Genomic DNA, 17,254 nt, shown 5'->3' on the forward strand with positions numbered 1-17,254 from the left:
TTAATTTATTTTTATTTATTTTATTTTTTTTTATTTATTTTTTTTTGCGGAACCGGGGATTGAACTCGGGTCCTTGCGCTTGCCAAGGAAGCGCTTATTCCACTGAGCCATCTCCCCGGCATTGGTGTCTTTAAAATGAGGAAATGGATGTGTAGCTTAGTTGTAGAGCTACTGTACACCTTTGCCCAGGATGTGCAAGGCCCAGAGCTCTACCAGTACCCATTTTTCCAGGTTAAAGTTTTCATGATTAGGCCACAGAACCCTTCCTGTTAGCCTGAGGATGTTGGAGGGCCCCATTTCACTCCCACATAGTTAATTTATCAAAAACAGGCTTCTGGCCCTTCAGATCGTTTGATGACACCCCCTTGCATCTGCTGGGAACAGCAGCTTAGTGCTGACCACTGGGTACCCAGTCCCTACCCAGAAGACGCCTCCTGGGGCTCCAGTGGAGGGTGAGTGCTACAGGGCCAGGAAGAGTGCTTTAGTTAGGAATGTTTTTCTTTCTTCTCTCCCCTCATTGATTTATGCAGTGAAGGAGAGAGTTTTCAAACAGTAGGCATGTCTGAGTCTAGGCGGGCAGGCAAGTGATTAATCTTAGTTTGTTGCTGTTGACAGCCAGGAGCAAGAAATAATAAAGGTTCGTAGGGTTGGGGGGGATGGGGTTCAGAGAGCCTGTGCACCCTGCAGGAGGAAGCCGCCTCTTCCAGGTATAGTGTCCCCATTGCCAGCACCTGTATTCCTCTCTCCCCAGGGTAGAAGCAACTCTGCACAGCCACAGAGATGCTGGCTCCACATGAGTCTGCCTGGACCCTAAGTGGAACCACTTGCTAGGAGGGCGGTGGTGGGCAGGGGCTTAGTATGTCTGAGCCTCGGGTTCCTTATTCAAACCTTTCATGGTGTGCTGGAGGGACAGAATACATGAAAGAGCTTACTTAGCATGTGCCCAATAGGTGGGTGGTGCTCAAATCAGTGGTAGCTCAGCTGTCTGTAGACTTTGGAGAGCCACAGGCTCTGCAGGAGAACCAGTGTAGAAAGGTCATGGTAGCCCAGAGTCTTGTGGATTGTCTGGGTTCAACTCCAACATCTCTCTGTGCCCTCTTCCACTATCCTTTACAGTGGTGGGGTATAACTTTATGTGGCTTTGCAGAGTTAACAGCAGGTCCAGGCTTACTCTTTTTGGCTTTGTGGGCGTGGCTGTTACTTTAATTCTCTGATCGCCCAAGCCTGCACTGGTAGCTAGAGATCAGACCACTTCAGCAGGCCTTTCTTTTTGCCTTTGTGCCCTCCTGCTGCCCCTAAAGGCCTACTGTCACCTCTGCAGACACTGTGAATTGGATACCTGTTTTCACCAGAATTTCACTGTGGTCCTCATCTCATGGAGAAGTGTGTTTGCCAAAGGTCAGGGCAGCAACTCTGGGAGTACAGTGTGTGGAAATTTGGAATTTAGGGAACAGAAAGAGACCTTTTATATTTGCTCCAGTATACTGTACACATGGAGAAACCAAGGCCTAGAGTAAGAAGCAGCTTGCCTGCCTCACTGCCCCCAGCCCTGTTTTCTACCTGCATTTGAGTCTCAGGGGGTCCTCTTTGCTCTCCATCCATGAAGGATTTCTTGTCCTTTTGTGGCTGATGAAGGCAAGTGAGCTTTGTGCTCAATTAGTGTGCTTGATATTTTCTCCTTTACGAAAGTTTAAAGGAAATGCCGTAATTAGAATCTGCTGCTCTAGGCAAACCCACTCCTCAGCTGCTCTTTGCAAGGAGCCAAGTGAGAACAGCAAGCTTTGGAATGTGCCGAGGCCTTGCAGGATGAAAGGGTCACTCAGTCATGCCGGTCCTCTCTACTCGGAATGACTGAGGAAGGGCATCCTGCAGTGGGCACATGCTCCGCAAGTGGACGCCCTCCCATTCAGAACTCCCTGCTCCTGTGTCCGGAGTTCTTTATCATACAGATTCAGGAGCATCTGAGTGGACAGTGTGGGAAGAGCCCTTCCTGGTTCCCAGGACATTCAGGTTCAAATCCTACCTCACCTGACCAGCTGAGGGCCCTGGGCCAGTCACAAGCCTTTGGTTTGCCCTCTTCCTTTGAGAGAGGTTCAGGCACACCCCAGTTTATTTTCAGTTTAATCTTCAGCAGAGCAGGTGGATGAGTCCTGCCCCACCACCTGCTGTGGGTTGCTGAACTGGTCAGTGAGGTAGTATATGCAGGGTACCTCCCAGGGGACCGATTCTAGGAAACTCCAGAGCTGTAATAGGCAGGCAAGAATTACTACTTTCATTATCATGAATGCAGAAATGGGCAGTTACATTATGTCATAACTAATGAGTAAAGGGCTAGGATTTTAGTGCAGCCTCACACTTTTATGTCCTGTGGAGTTTCTGAGCAGAAACCATCCTGTTCCTCTCAAGCAGGGCCTGAAGAGCCCAGCCAGGGTCCAAGCCTCTCTCTGGACATGATAGCCTGAGAACTGGTGCCAGAGGAGGGTATTCACTTTTTTTTTCAGACAGTGTTGACATTAGGAAGCTCAGAGACCTAAAGCCTGTGATGTGGCTTGTGGGGACCAGACTGTAAGAGAGAAAGTCTGTCTGGCTCTGAACTAAGTGTCAGGATGCATGACCCAGTGGCTTCTTTGGGTGCAGTCCTCAAGCAGCTGGTGGGGAAAGCACCATTCCACATTGTGCCCTCTGTCAGCCAGGAGGCCAAGGCCCAGAGCAGCTCAGGAACCTGCTTGAGCCCTGGGCCACTTTTCTTACACGGCCCTGCTTGGAGGCTCTCGGCTTCCACCCAGGTGCTGGGCTGAAGCCAGGGGCACTTGGTAGCAGAAAGCCTTAGACAGGTTTTCAGAAGCCTTGCCTGACTGGATGGGTGCCAGAGTAGGAGTGCAGGGCTGCTCCCTCCCAGGCTGCTGTGCCACCTCACAGAAGAACAAGTGGTTGTTCTGTGGAGGAGATAGGATGAGTGATGATGAGGAGGAGGAGGAGGAGGAGGAGGAGGAGGAAGAAGGAGTTGAGGACCATGTCCAGGCTTCTGAATGGCTGGGGTGGTCAGTGGCAGCACTGCCAGTTGCAACACAGAACAGGAATGGTATGAGAAAGCAGACTCCCCCTAATTCAACTTCCCCTTCCTAACCTTTGCTCAAGACCCAGAGGCAGGGCCTGGGAAGATAGCTCAGTAGAATAAGCGCTTGCCTGGCAAGGGCCTGAGTTCAATCCCTAGTTCTGCAAATAAAAAAAAAAAAAAGACCCAGAGGTGCCTGTTACTCTGCTTCACCCCACCAGCCCATGCCCAGAGTACCTGCCACCCTGGCTGTGCCACACACACCAATCAATGTTAGGGGAGGGATTCCCTCCTCAGCCTGCTCCTGTGGCCCCACCAGACACATCGTCTTGCCCTTTGTTCCCCCGAGAGCTCTTGGTCCTCTCTAGTGCCTGAGCCGCCCTGATTACATTTCCAGCCAGTTTTTAATTATATCAGTCCCCGTCAATCTGCCCATGCAGCTCGGTCACCAGGGGAGCCATTCCAACTGCCCGTGTGTCACCAAGAAACCTCTCGTGGCCTGGGACAGCTCCCTTTGGAGGCAATAGGCCTGTCTCTCCAAATAAGGAAAAAATATCTCTTTTCAACCATATTTCTAATATCTTGTTAATATGACTTAACAAACTTTTTGCCACATGAGAACAGGGTGGCTGAGGACTTGGGAGAGGGCTCATGGGCAGCCATGAGGATAGCCACAGACTTTGTGTCCACTGTCAGTGCAAGGGAGCCTGAATCCTGGCGAGGGGTCACTAGCCCTCATGAGTCTGAGCTTTTCAGCTGTGAGATGGGAGAACACTGGATTTAAAGCTCTTGTAAGTGCTGAGAAGCTGTACCAATGCAGGTGGGGTTATTTGCAGAGAATTCATTCTGACCCAGGAAAGTGCGATGTAGGGTTTATTTTGCTTTGAGCTGAGTAAACACTGAGCAGGTCCAGAGAAAATATGAGTGCCTACTCCTAGAAGCATTTGGTGTGTCTCAAAGCCACTGGCTTCATACAGTAAAATCCCAATGTCAAATTCAGGGTCTGACTGTTCCTCATATTACCTAGCAGTTAGAGCCAGAAGGGTCTTTAAAATGGGAGAAACTGAGGCCTAATACAGAGGAAAGGACCTTCTTGAGGTCCTGAGACAGGGTACCAGTAGGATCTGTCTGTCCCAACTCCTATCCCTGGAAGCGCTATACTTCCTCCTCCCATTTTCTTCAGAAATGTCCCTATAGTATTTGAGGTAGATTTGTAAAATCTAAGTCAGATTTAACAGCCCTCATCTTTGCTCCCACAGTTCAAATGCCAAAGCCATGAAAAGTTCTTTGCTGTGCAGGTGGGTGTGGAGGGCACAGCACACACAGGCCACCCGGCCCTCCACTGGAGCGGGGGCCTCCACGTTCTGGTCTTGCTTGGTGCCTCCAGCCTGCTTGTTTCCAGGTAGCTCCCCCAGTGAGAGCCTCTGTCCTGCCAGTCGTGAGTACGATTTGCCACTTCTAATAATGATTTTTTTTTTTTAAGATTACTTCACCCAAGAGGAATATCAGAAGCAATTGGGTTTGGCAAAGCCCGCTTATTAGAAAAGCTTTAAATAGAACCTCTTTTTTCTTTTCCCCCGGCTATTTTCCTTTTGAAAATCCACATGCTGCTGAAGGCCTGGGGATCAGCCTGCCACGTTCTCAGCACAGATTTCCAGGTAGGCCTTCACACAGGCCTGCAGTGCAGCTACCCTGTGCAGCAGACCTGCAGCGAGGAGAGAGACCCATCAGCCTCTAAACTCACTGTCTGGACAAGGATGTAGGCAGCTAGGGAGCACTATGACCGAGGAGGAAGAGAAAGTTGGTCATACTTGCAGTATCTTGGAAGGCAGCTTGGAGGTGGTAACATTGAAGTAGGGCCTCAGGATGAAGAAAATTGAAAGGAGAAACCAGAGACTGTCTTTTGGGGAAGCAACAGCAAAGTATACGAATGGAAAGGTTTAAGAGTAGAGGGGAGAGGGCCAGCAGCATAGCTCAGCAGACTAAACGCTTGCTTAGGTAAGCACAGGGGCCAGGGTTCGATTCCTGGCACCCTATGCTGCGTCAGCCCCACCGCCGGATGCACTGAGCCAGTAGTCGAGTCTGGGCATGGTGGTGCACACCTGTAATCCCAGCACTAGGGAGGCAGAAAATAGGAGGATCACTATGGGTCCAAGCTGCGTAGTGAGACTTTACAAACAAACACACACACAAACACCAAAAAAAAAAGATTAGAGAGCAGGTCCCTGCAGTGTTCTCTTCCCCATGGGCCCACATTGGCTGGGGTGACTGTTATAAAATGCCGCCCAATTTTAATTTCTGAGTTACAGCGGGGACTTTATACACTTGGGACTCTACTTTCTAAATTTGCCCTGTAACAGCTGATGCAATTGACTGTGGTCCTGGGGTTTGCTGTCTGGAGTGATCCGGCCTCCATAGGTACCTCTTTGTGTATTATATATATATACTTTTGAAGTGTGTCTTTCCAGCACTGGAAGACCAGGCACAGGGTAGGAGGTAGTCAGGGCACCTTTGGATGTTATACTCAGGAGAATGCATAACAACAAGATCCAAAATCAGCCGTGATTGTAATAAAAGCAGGTTACACAATTCAGCCCAGCCTGCCCCTGGGTACTGCACGCACCACATGGGGGGTAGGAGGTAGAGTACAGGAAGGCACTGTAAGAGACTCTGATAGCTGTTTGTGAGTGGTGAAATGGCTTGGTGGTGTTTGTCTTTTTGCTTATTTATGCTTTTTGGATTTTCCACAATGACTCTCCTTCATAATAGGTTTGTTATTGTTAAAAGAGACAGCAGGAAGCTCATCAGTGGTGGAGTTAGAATACCCAGTTCTGGTTTCCACACTCTCTTGAGCTCTTATTTATGATGACTTCCCTGTGCCTGTTACTTGGGAGAGTCTAATTGAAGTGATCACTAGAGAAAGATCACAGAGTGTCGTGGCCACAGGAGTGGACTACCCGGAACCAGAATCTGGGGTTCAAACCCTCATTTTGCCCCTTGCTAGCTTTGCGACCTCAGTTTCTACATCTGTATGATAGAAGAAATGGTAATCTCTCCCTACCAGCATGGTCATGGAGCATAAGGAAGACAGTGGTCAGGGAGTGCCTGGTGGACTTGGAAGGCCGATGTGTGCGCTCCAGCTTCTGGGGGGGGGTCCCCACTTTGCACCTCAAAGACAAAGGCTCAGCAAGGCCAGCGCCTCATGCACCTCACACTTCACCGGTCACCATGCCAGCCCCCTGCTGTCCGAGTCCTACATTCTTTTTACAATCCCCAACCTCCTCGCAGCTTCCCAAAGAGCAACCTGTGTGCTGGACACATCATCTCACAGGAAGAATGCATTTGGGTAGGACCAGGCAGACTTTTTGTAGTTCCCGGCTCCTGGTGTAAGGAAGCAACTAGAACAGGCTTGTGCAGAGCATCCATTGAGGTAGGTAGGATGGTACCATGCTAGTGATCTAAAAACTGGGGTGGGGCCCGGGGAGGTAGCTCAGTAGAATAAGTGCTTGCCTGGTAAGCTTGCCTGGTAAGCACGGGGTCCTGAGTTCAATCCCCAGTACCGCAAAGACAAAATAAAAATTAAAAATAAAAACTGGGGTGGTATATGAGTTCTGACACATCAGTGGTAAAACTTCTGTGGTCCATCATCTGGGACCATGTGACCTGACCCCAAAGCTCTAAACTCAGATCTCCTCAGCCCATTACGCTCTGACCCCTTCTGAATTCAGATTCTTAGGCTAGGAAAACATTCTTGATGTTTAGCACTGTTCCAATTTTAACCAAAAACATCTAGAGAGAAGCTACAGTTTACTCTCTTACTATGGGAGTCGCGCTTTTAAAAAGCAATCAGTTCTGATAGCAAGTAACTTTGGAACTCAATTACTTGCAGCCATGCTGAAAAAACCTGTAATTAATGTGGTCAAACCCTAGCCAAATAATAAAATGAGAGCTTTGTTGTGTATCAAGGCAGAAATCAATTTCATTAGAGAGCAAAGAGCTAGAGATTTAATTTTGAGAAAATTCTCCACCCTGTGGAAAGGGCTTGTCAGGAAGCTGCCAGAATGAATGTCCAACATGAGAAGATTTGCCCTCCAGAGCTCTGACTACAGAGGAGTGACAATGACCTTTTAGAATTGCATTTCTAAATCTTACGAGTGTTGCCAGAGTCAATGGATTTATGTTTCTTAATGCTCTTGGATGCAAGCCCCTTAGCCCCTTTTGGTTTGTTTGGGTCAGGATCAGAGAGTTTCCTGTACTTGATGACGTGTGTGTCCATAGGACCCTGTCCTTTGGGATTAGGAGGGAGGAGAAAGGGGTGGACTCAGCCATCCCCCATTAATGGTGGAGTATCTGGGCAGCAGGACTGAAGGCAAGCTAGACAGACTTCCAGGGAACATGGTCCAGTTACAGGCCACCTGGCATGTGAGCCGCAAGGGTGACTCTGATAGGAAAGGACAGCAGATTGTGCCCTGTGAGGACATCTGAAGTGGAACAGCCGACTGCTCCTGCTTCTGACTTCCTGTCTCTGAGGGCCTTTCTAGAGCAAGAGGAGCAGCAGTGCCCTGCAGGAGCCAGAGTCAGAGCAGGCTACTGTCAGCAGCACAGCAAGTCATATTTTAGTTCAACTTGTGGATGAACATGCCATGGCAGAGCTGTCCAGGATGGAAAGGAGTGGCTTGGCAGGGAGGGAGTTTCCCTAGTGCTGAGGGTAAGCAACACCAAATGTGGTGAATATCATAAAGTTTCCTTCCTCAGATGGAACTAGAGAGGTAGGTCTCAAACATGAGTATGCATTAGAATCTTTTGAGAAACACATTAAAGACAGATTCTGGCTCCAGAGCAGTTCAGAAAGCTGCAGCCTTCCCAGAGTCCTTACGGCTCTCTGTGACACAGCTGAAGAAGTTCCCTCTTTGAGAAATCTGTATTCTACTCTTCTTCCAGCCTTGGGGCTCTGCATGCCTGTGGTGCAGGTGGGGCTTTTGTTCGATATCTCGGTAGTCTCTTATTCCTCATCATGTACATCAGCAGCTGGGCATCAGGCTTTGAGGTAGAACTTCAGTGGTCCCCCAGTCCAGTGTCTTCATTGTAGAAATGGGGAAACTGAGGCAAGGTCCACGAGCATGAGAGCCAGGACTGGGGCCCCCACTCCTAATGGCTTAGTTCACAGTTCTTTTCTCTTGCTTTTGGCGGAAACATTGTAAACTATCACCCATTTCACATATGAGGAAACTGAGGCCCAAGTTCCCAAGGGATTTTTTTCTACTGGGAGCTAATGTCGTTCACAGGATTTGCGAATGGGCTTTGGCCAGAGTGGCTGAGTGGTCACAGTTAACTGTGTGCCTCTGAAATGCCAGAAAGGCAAAAAGCATGGTCAGGTTAGATGAAGCAGCTGCTGAGTGAGTCCATCTGTTTTCACTTGTGGATTTTAAAGGGCCCCTTTGCATCTTCCTTCTCATTTCTGGGTAACGTCTGTTGGATTTGGGACTCAGTGGAAATCATGTCCCCATCACTGCCGGACTCATGAGTACCCCGTGTGGAAGCCTAGAAGCCCCTGCTAGGACAGTGGGCCCGGGAAGACTAAGGAGGACCACGCTGTGTGTGCCCAGCAGCGGGCAGTGCTCACATAGCACCTCGGTCCTGGCAGGACCTCTGACCCCAAGGAAGAAAGCTCAGGAAGCAGTGCTAAGGCCTTGCCCTCCTCTGTGTTATCTTAAAATGCAAGCAAGGAACCACATGGTTTTTTGCAGCCTCCAGGTGGCATCTTATGTCCCAGAGAAGTGTAGAATACAGAGCCACACACACAGTAGGCCCTTAAGGAACACCTGAGACTGTTCATGACATATTTCAGCAGAGCAACCTCTCCTCCTTACCCCTTCTGCTCACCCCGAGGATGTCTTTTGCCTAACATCTTGCATGTGGATCTTGGGTAGAACAACATGCTTTAGAGAGAGGGTTAGGAAGTCTATTTAATGTTTGGGGAAATAGATCTCAGTGCAGTAAGCACCCTGCCAGTGTCACCCAACCTGCTCCCTGTCACTCAGCAATGAGGCAGACTGCACCAGGGGCTGCCTGGCCATCTGTGACTTCTGGGCTGCCAGGGTGGCCACGAACAACAAACCAGACACACAGGGAGATATGACAGTACTTAGCCCAAATAGGCTGGAACCAACCAACTGACCGCATAGGCAGCAGCTTCTGCCCCAGGAGGAGAATGTGAGAGCCCACATCAGGACACTGAGCCCCTATCTTATGTTTGTACCAGTACTTTTGGAAAGGGCCCTACTTGTCATAAAGAGGAAGAAGAACATCATGTGTTGCAGTATCCTGCCAGTCTGGTTCCCTGCCACGCTTACCTGAGGACTGCCAAGGAGCAAAGCTGTCTAACCAGGCACCCATGACATCCTTCATGTTTAGTGGCACTGCAGCACCTGCCAAGGCTCGCTCACCCACTGTCCACTTCAGACCTCAGGAAGGCAGGAAGAGCCCATTTTACAGGCAAAGGAGAAAGCACAGTCAAGTGCAGCTCAGAAGAGGCAGGCAGACCTTAGCCTAGCTGGTGGTCCTGAGCCCAGAGTTATGTCCACCACTATCCCCAAGTATCCTGAGACTTAGTGCTTCCTGCCCAGGGTTAGTCTCCAGCTTCCTCTCCAGTCCAGCCTGAGTGGACCCTAAGTTCCTGGCTTCTTTCACCTAAAAAGTCATATGGCCCGACAGACAGACAGACAGACAGACACACACACACACACACACACACACAGCTTCTGGTGCTTATCCCTGAGAATGTCTTTTGCCTATGCAATGCCCAGCCCTAGGGCTTTCTTCAGATGTGGCATATCTGGCTCACAATCCCACCTTCTAGGTGACAAGCAATGAACCACAGCAGCCCTCTCTGTGTCTTGTATTTTTATCCAGCCCCCCAGCTCCTTAGTGAGGTAGCACTCACCCCCTGAACCCCAGCATCACACTCTCTGGCTACCACTGAACAGCTCCACCTCTGACCACATGAGGCTTTGCACGGATTATCTAGATAGGGCTACAACAATTGCTGCGTGCATTTTTAAATGCTCAAGCTCATTCTTTAGCTCTACTTATCTGGCCCCAGGAATCTTCCTACGATGTAAGATTCAATTGTTTAAAATGGTGTAACAGAAGAAAAATGTGACTGCTTAGTGCCCTGAGTAGAGTGGCGGGCCGAGGCAGAGGCTCATTCCTTCACTCTTCAGGAGGACCTGGTTTAGAAAGGGAACCGGTTTCACATTCAAGTCTGATGTCTTTCTCTCTTTTCTTTCTGCGAACCAGGGACCGAACTCAGGCCCTTGCACTTGCCAGGGAAGCGCTTATTCCACTGAGCCATCTCCCCGGCCCCTCAAGTCTGATGTCTTTAAACCTGGAAGAAGAATCCTCAAGAAAGCTGCATCTAGCCCATTCTTCCCTGTGGTCTTGTTAGGCAAGACTTTTCTTTCTTTTTTTTTAAATGTATTTAGTACAGGGTCTCACTACACAGATCAGATTACAAGCACACCCAATCTCAATCTCCGTCTCAGCACTTCCAGGGCCAGGTCCAGCACAGTAGGCTGGGGATCGAAAGGGCAAGACTTCATGATTTGAGGGGCAGGTGCCTTTGTGCCCACCTCACAATTGCCATTTTGGGGCTACCCACTCTGCCAGTCTGAAGGCTCAAATGGGCATCAGTGCTGACCAGAAGGGACCACTGTGCCTGGCCTTGGAGTAGACAGCTCCTCCTTGACAGGGTAGCGTAGTCTCCAGCTCATCCTCAGGAGTTTCTGGGAGGAGAAAGGATGCAGAGGTTGGGGTAGGTGGAGGCTTAGTTCTCTGGCTCTGGACAGACCTCAGCTAGGTTACTGATGGAAGGAGGGAGGCTCAGTCTGCTGAAAAACATCTCCATGAAAAGAGGGTGCCTGACCTTGGGACCTCATGAGCCACAGGGAAGCCATTTCTTGGGGTAGAAAGTGTCCACTGACCTACCTGGAAACCTGGGCCTTATCTGGTTGGGGAGCCAAACAGGGAAGATGAGACTGCAGTGACAGCTACAGCTCTGAGGCAAAGAGAATGCAGGCTCATCCAGCAGGATTAGGTTCATATAGTGGCCCCACCCTGTCTCATGAGGCTAGGCACATGACCTATCTGAGCCTTAGTTTCCCCATTTGTAAACCAACTTAGAGTTTTCACACAGCTTAAATAATGTCACAGACAGCCACAGTCAGCTCCATCTGGTGCCATGAGCCCTATGACAATCGGAGAAGTACAGCTGTCCTTAATTCTGCATTGGTAGCAAAGAGCCATGGATGGTGTAAACTGAGGGACAGTGTTGTTGCGGCATCTGGGTCAAAAAAAAAAACAAAAAAAACAAAGCAGCTCCCAGCTACCTCTCAGGCCATGCAGAACCAGAAACCCTTTGTGTGTGGGACTGCTGTAACTGGGGCCTACATGATAGTCCCAAAGGGCAATTTCTTTCCTTCTCCCGCATAAATATTATATGCAAGTGTTTTTAAGTCATTTCATCATGAAAAGAAACGATTTAACATAACTATTACCCAGGATTCTTCATGAAATATGCATCAAGCAATTAGGTCTAAAAGCGAGAGGTGAGGCCTCGCACCCCACTCGGCCGGCAGCTGTGGGCTGAGTGATGTTTTATTAAAGCTCATGATTAGGAGGCGAGGTGGGGCCTGTTATTAGGCTGGCGCGCCTGGCATGCTTGCTAATCCCAGTGACAAGGAAGTGCTTTTTATGATGATGATGAGCACCGTGACAGTCCCCGCATCCCCACCTCCATGGCCTTACGAGACTCGTTAGACAGGTCACCCACCAGTGGCACCCCTAATTGTGACTTTGCTCTGGCAAGATGTCCTATCAAAGGGGACAAGGCCGATGCAAGAGTTTGGCAGGTGGTAGGGTCACAGCAGGAGCATGTCAGAGCTCCCCAGAGAACTGGTACTTCCCAAGGAGAACCACAGTGCCTGTGCTGTTTGAAATGGAGCCCAGCCCACCTGGCCGTGGTTGCAAGGGCTTGGGGTTGAGCTGTATCTGCAGCCCCTTGCTGTGGGCCTTGGGCCAGGGTCGTATGTCTCCCTGGCCTCATTTCCCTGCAAGATACAGGGAGTGAGAGGTGATCCCAAGGTTGTTTCTAGCTCTAAAAGCCTTTTTATAAGCAGCATGGCATCCCTGGGCATACCCCTTATTGCTTCACCTCTCTGTTCACTACAGAAATTTAAATTTTTCATTCACTATATTGGCATCTTTTGTGCAGTATTGAACATTGCTAAAACCATCATTGGTAGTAACTTTTGGGGTTTTTTTTGAGACAGTCTTTATGTAGTTCACCCTGGCCTTGAACTCATTTTGTGAGCCATCCTAACTTCAAACTCTCGGCAGTCCTGCCTCAGCCTCCCAAGTGCTTGGATTATAGGCATGCACCACCACTCCAACTGGCAACAACTTTTAAATCTTAAACTCTTATTAGGAAGCACCTCGTTTGTGGGGATCTTGTGACCAGTGAAGATGCAGTGTTACAACACATCTCTTGTGGGCCGGGGAGATAGCTCAGAGGCTTAAGTCCCTGCCTGGCAAGTGCAAGGTCCTGAGTTTGATCCCTGGTACCAAAAACCAAAACAAAACAAAAAACCTCCACAAAAACACATCGTGTATGTGTGGACAAGGCCTCACTTGATGTTTGCGATGGTGTAGGACTGATAGAGCCTCTCAGGACCAGGGAACCTTTGGGGAGTTGGGAGGTAACCACCACATGCCTTTGTAGCTAGGGAATTCATTGTCAGGCCACGGCCTTCCTGATCATTGGGACAGTCCCGTGTGTGTGTGTGTGTGTGTGTGTGTGTGTGTGTGTGTGTGATGTTCTTTCAAACCCGTCTGTTCTATGAGGTGGGCATTGTGGACACAGGCTCAGTGTGAAGGACATCCTGGCACAGGCTTTGATGCCTCTGACTGCCAACCTGCCTGGCCTCACAGGGAGCTCTGAGGATTAGGTCAGGCCCAGCCCGCCCCAGGGAAGGGATCTTGTGCCACTGCATCTGATTGCTATGTCACTGGGCCTGTCAACTTCCCTCTCTGTACCTCCATACTTTTGGACACGACCTAGTTAGTAGGAAGTCCCCAGGAGTCACTGACCCTTCTATAATTGTCTAGGCTGATGTCCTAGTGAGAGCAGGATGGGGCCAGGCAGCAGTAGAGAGGAGCTAGGTGACCCCTGACGCCTTCCTGCAGGAGACTGCTGGAAACTGGGCAACAGGTTTACAACAGAAGCCCAGGGAACTAGGCCTGGATGTATTCTCAGAGGCCCTGGACTGATGCGATGCTCTATCGCTGGCCTTGCCCCTCCGTATGCTGGCTGGGCATGCGAGCTAGCAAGCTGTGGAGGTACACAGAAGATTAGGAGAGGCGGGCGCAGCCTGGCTGCTGCCGTGCCTGTGGTCAACAGTGGAGGCACAGAGAACTGCAAGTGCCTAGCCTGGGAATGGAGGAGGGATCAGCTTCTACCTGGGCCTCTGTCAGAACTGTTGCCACCATCAGTGTCACTCGTTGATAGAAGAACAATCTAGTGTGAAAACATCCTGGTTTTTATCTTTGTTTTTATTTTCTCAGTGCGCAGAATTAAACTAAAAAAAAAAAAAAAGAAAGAAACTCATCCTTCTGCATGCTAGACAAGTGCTCTACCACTGAGCTACATTGCCCAGCCCTTTTTGTTCATTTGTTTTATTTTGAGATGGGGTCTCACAGTTAGCCAGGCTGGCCTCAAACTTGAGATCCTCCTACCTCAGCCTCCCAAGGATCTGTGATTACAGGCATGTGCTGTCCTGCCTGACTGAAACTGTTCTCTCAGCCCCTTTAACCATGTGAGTTCCTTTCCTCAGCCTCTTTGGGTTTGAGACAAAGTCTCAGTCTGTAGTCTAGGCTGGCCTTGCACTTGCCTGAGGCTCCAGGCATGTTCCACTGTGCCCAATTCCTTAACCTTCTTGAAGATGAAATAGGTTCATAAAGGCCATTGGGCAGAGCTATGATAGTCTGGGGCCCTCCCACTTAGGAGCCCTTCACTTCCCTCCCCAGCTGTAGATCTGAGAGGATCACAAAGCCGCATGGTTTGGCTCCCCCAAATGACACCCCAGTCAGCACACACTGAGGGAAGTGATGTATCATGGCCACACCCTTCTTCCTGCCCCAAGTCCCTGTGCTGGCCCTGTGCTCCCATTGTCCTCCAGTCCCACCTGAGCAGGGCCCGAGAGCACAGAGCACTCCAGCCTGCCACCAGCTCTGAGCCATGCACGTGTGGCACATTGGTGAAGCGCTGCCAGTGGTTTTCCAGGAGGCACCGATTTGCACCTGTTATGTCCCACTGGACAGGCAGGCCCTTGGCGCTTTCCACTGAACCCATTCACCATTGCCTTATTGAGGGCTGAAGCGTGCGTCCTGCTCCTCAGTCACAGCCAGGCGATTCTCTGGTGAAGTGACCCGTCACTGAGGAGCGGAACTTGCCACAGGCTCTGTAATTAGAGCATTGCCAGGCTTAAAAAAAATCTTGATTTAAATTTTAGTTCTGCGCAGGAATTATTCTCTCTTGAAATGTAATTGCTCTCTGAACGATTTCCTTTAAGCCGAGGGTGACATCTCTAAATACATTATTATGAGCAGATGTGTTGCTCAGTGTCTGCACTTCATTAAGCATTTATTCTGCTCATTTGAAAATGATGTTCTAGAGCCATGCGTGGGGGCCCAGTCCCACCTGAAGGTGATGTGTTCAGTCCTCCAGTGGCCCCTGTGGGAGCACTGGGAAGGAGCTGGAGCTCAGAAAGGCCGCACACCTGTGCCCACATGGTTCTCAGCCTTGCGGGCCTGATGGCTCCCAGAAGCCAGGTCTTAGAGCTACTCACAAGTTACCTGTGTCCAGGGATGGGCCCTGGAGACAGTAACAGGAGGATGAGCTCCAGCTTCCCAACCAAATGACAGATGGCTGGTAAATTGGACTTTGGTTTAGAAATTTGCAGATGTAGCAACAGAGCCATCAAAGGCGAGGCTTAGCTATGCAGGACAGGAAGGAAAGCAGAGTGACAGAGGCGAGCCAGTGTGGGTGGGGCTTGGGGCGTGACTTGGGAGGGGTCTGCTGGACCACAGTGCTTAGGCTGTGGCCTTGGCCATCCTGAGCTGCACCCACTCCCAGTGCTGATGCAGAACACACTGTAGGGGCCTAGGGCTACACAGGGGGCTCTGCTCCTACCTCTGAACAACCCATCGCCACTCTTCCCTTCAGACACTTCAGGCGGCCCCTCCCAGGCAGATCTGACCCAGTTAGAGTGGTCACAGAGGCCTCGTCCTTTGATCCATGGTGCTCTCAGGGGAAAGTTGGGGAGTGGCTAAGTAACTGCAGTTTAGGAAAACAAGTGGCTCCAGAGGTAGGGCTGGACGGAGAGCGGTCACAGGCAGGAAGGCACTGTGCCGGAGGGAGCCTGAAAGACAGCCTGGCAGAGGAAGAGGCTGGACTTGGAGGAGCCAGAGGGAAGTAACTGGGGTGGGGCATTCTGGGAGAATTCTCAGTCTCTGGCTATAGCTAGTAACATGGCTAACTGGAGCCGAGGGAAGCTAGGAGTATAGTCCCAGGCAGAGTGGCCCCTTGCAAGTAATAGCTCCCACTATCCAAGGGGAAAGCACCTCACTGCCATTCCTGCCGCAGCTTCCTCAGCTGGCAGCCCCTCGCCCTTCCTACTTGTGGCACTGGGGATGTGAATATGCATATCCTCTGTCCACCAGGCAAGGCTTGAGGGTGTCTGCATTGTAACAGCAAGTACCTCAACCCTAAAAGCTGTCTGGCAGGAGGAGTCCCGAAGCAGGGCTGCAGCAGCATTTCAGCAAGCCCTGGCTTAGTTCTGTCCTGGAAAGGTGCAGCTCACAGCTACTTTGCATCTGGGATCTCTTCTCTCCCAGGTATCCCAGGAGTCCTGGCACCTTAGCAGGCATTTGGCCTCAGTGTCAAGAGGAAAGTTCTCAGGAAACAAGCATTCTTTCAGTGCCAGGGAGCAAAACTGAATGGCACGTGACAGAGGCTCTCACCCCTCAGCCGACCTCACCTTTCCCTCAGCCCACCCCACCTTTCCCTCAGCCCCAGCAATGATCCAATCCTGCTGACCTCTCTGTTTTGTTCACAGGAGCAACCAGGGCTTTATGCACATGAAACTGGCCAAAACCAAAGAGAAATATGTTCTGGGTCAGAACAGCCCCCCATTCGACAGTGTCCCAGAAGTCATCCACTACTACACCACCAGAAAGCTACCCATCAAAGGAGCTGAGCACTTGTCCCTCCTGTATCCTGTGGCAGTGCGGACCCTGTGAATGGACCAGTCCCTCCCTGCTCTGTGACAGAGCCAAAGACTTGGAGAAGCCGTCAGGGCACGAACAGAGCCCACTGTGTTGCCAGCTGTGTCCAGTTTGTGTTGTGTGTATGGTACTAGCACACCACTGCATGTCTTAGAGTGCTTTTGTCACTGACTGGGGCTGGAGAAGGCCTGGGTGGAGGCTGAGGGAGGCCACCACACTACCCCAGTCCCCACCCCACCCCCACCCTTCCTAGAGTTTCTGTGAATTAAATATTTGCAATCCAAAGAGATGCCTTCCAGGGTGAACAAAGGCAGCAGCTCTGCTGGGGCTGGGGCTCCCTGGGCTGCATCTCTTTGTTCTCCAGCTGTCAGGAACTCACACCTGTGTACTGCAAAGTTTCCCACCCACCCACCAGTCCCGGGAGGCAGAGGGTGGCTGTGCTAGCCCAGGGGCCCAGCCACCTCTCTGTGGTGTGGAGCATCTGTGAGTGTGCGTGTGTGCCGGCCTATGGTCACACACACGCACAAGCTCCCACTACATTTAGTCTCTTGGTGTAATCATTAGATCTTCAAGATATCATTGTGCAGTCAAAAAGAGGATGCAATTATTTATGAATAGGGTGTGTAAATAAAATAGTCATTTAATATATATTCTTACTCCTTTTATATTCCACATGGGCTCTGTGGGGGGCAGTACTTGCCTTCAGGCTTCACTCCCCAGCAAGATGCGACTCTGGCTTACTGCTGTGACAGATCCTGCGGAGGGGAGCTGAATGAATGGCCACTGTGGGGACTGGGCCAAAGCAGTCCAAGGCCCAGAGGAGCACAGAGGAACCTGGGGTGATGCCTGGAGGGTTCA

The 17,254-nt window shown here is 50.4% G+C and overlaps 1 protein-coding gene across 1 annotated transcript in view; it reads left to right on the top strand.

The window, feature by feature from the left end:
* Shb (SH2 domain containing adaptor protein B) overlaps nt 1-17,044 on the top strand; it is a 133,329-nt gene extending 116,285 nt beyond the window's left edge. The window contains exon 6 of the mRNA XM_004631826.3: nt 16,228-17,044. Coding sequence (XP_004631883.2) covers nt 16,228-16,411 — 184 coding nt within the window. The 3' untranslated portion in view covers nt 16,412-17,044. The remainder of the gene's footprint in view (nt 1-16,227) is intronic.
* Nucleotides 17,045-17,254: the final 210 nt, after the last annotated feature.

Source organism: Octodon degus, unplaced genomic scaffold (genome assembly GCF_000260255.1).
Source record: "Octodon degus isolate 3935 unplaced genomic scaffold, OctDeg1.0 scaffold00045, whole genome shotgun sequence".
Classification (NCBI taxonomy): Eukaryota; Metazoa; Chordata; class Mammalia; order Rodentia; family Octodontidae; genus Octodon; species Octodon degus.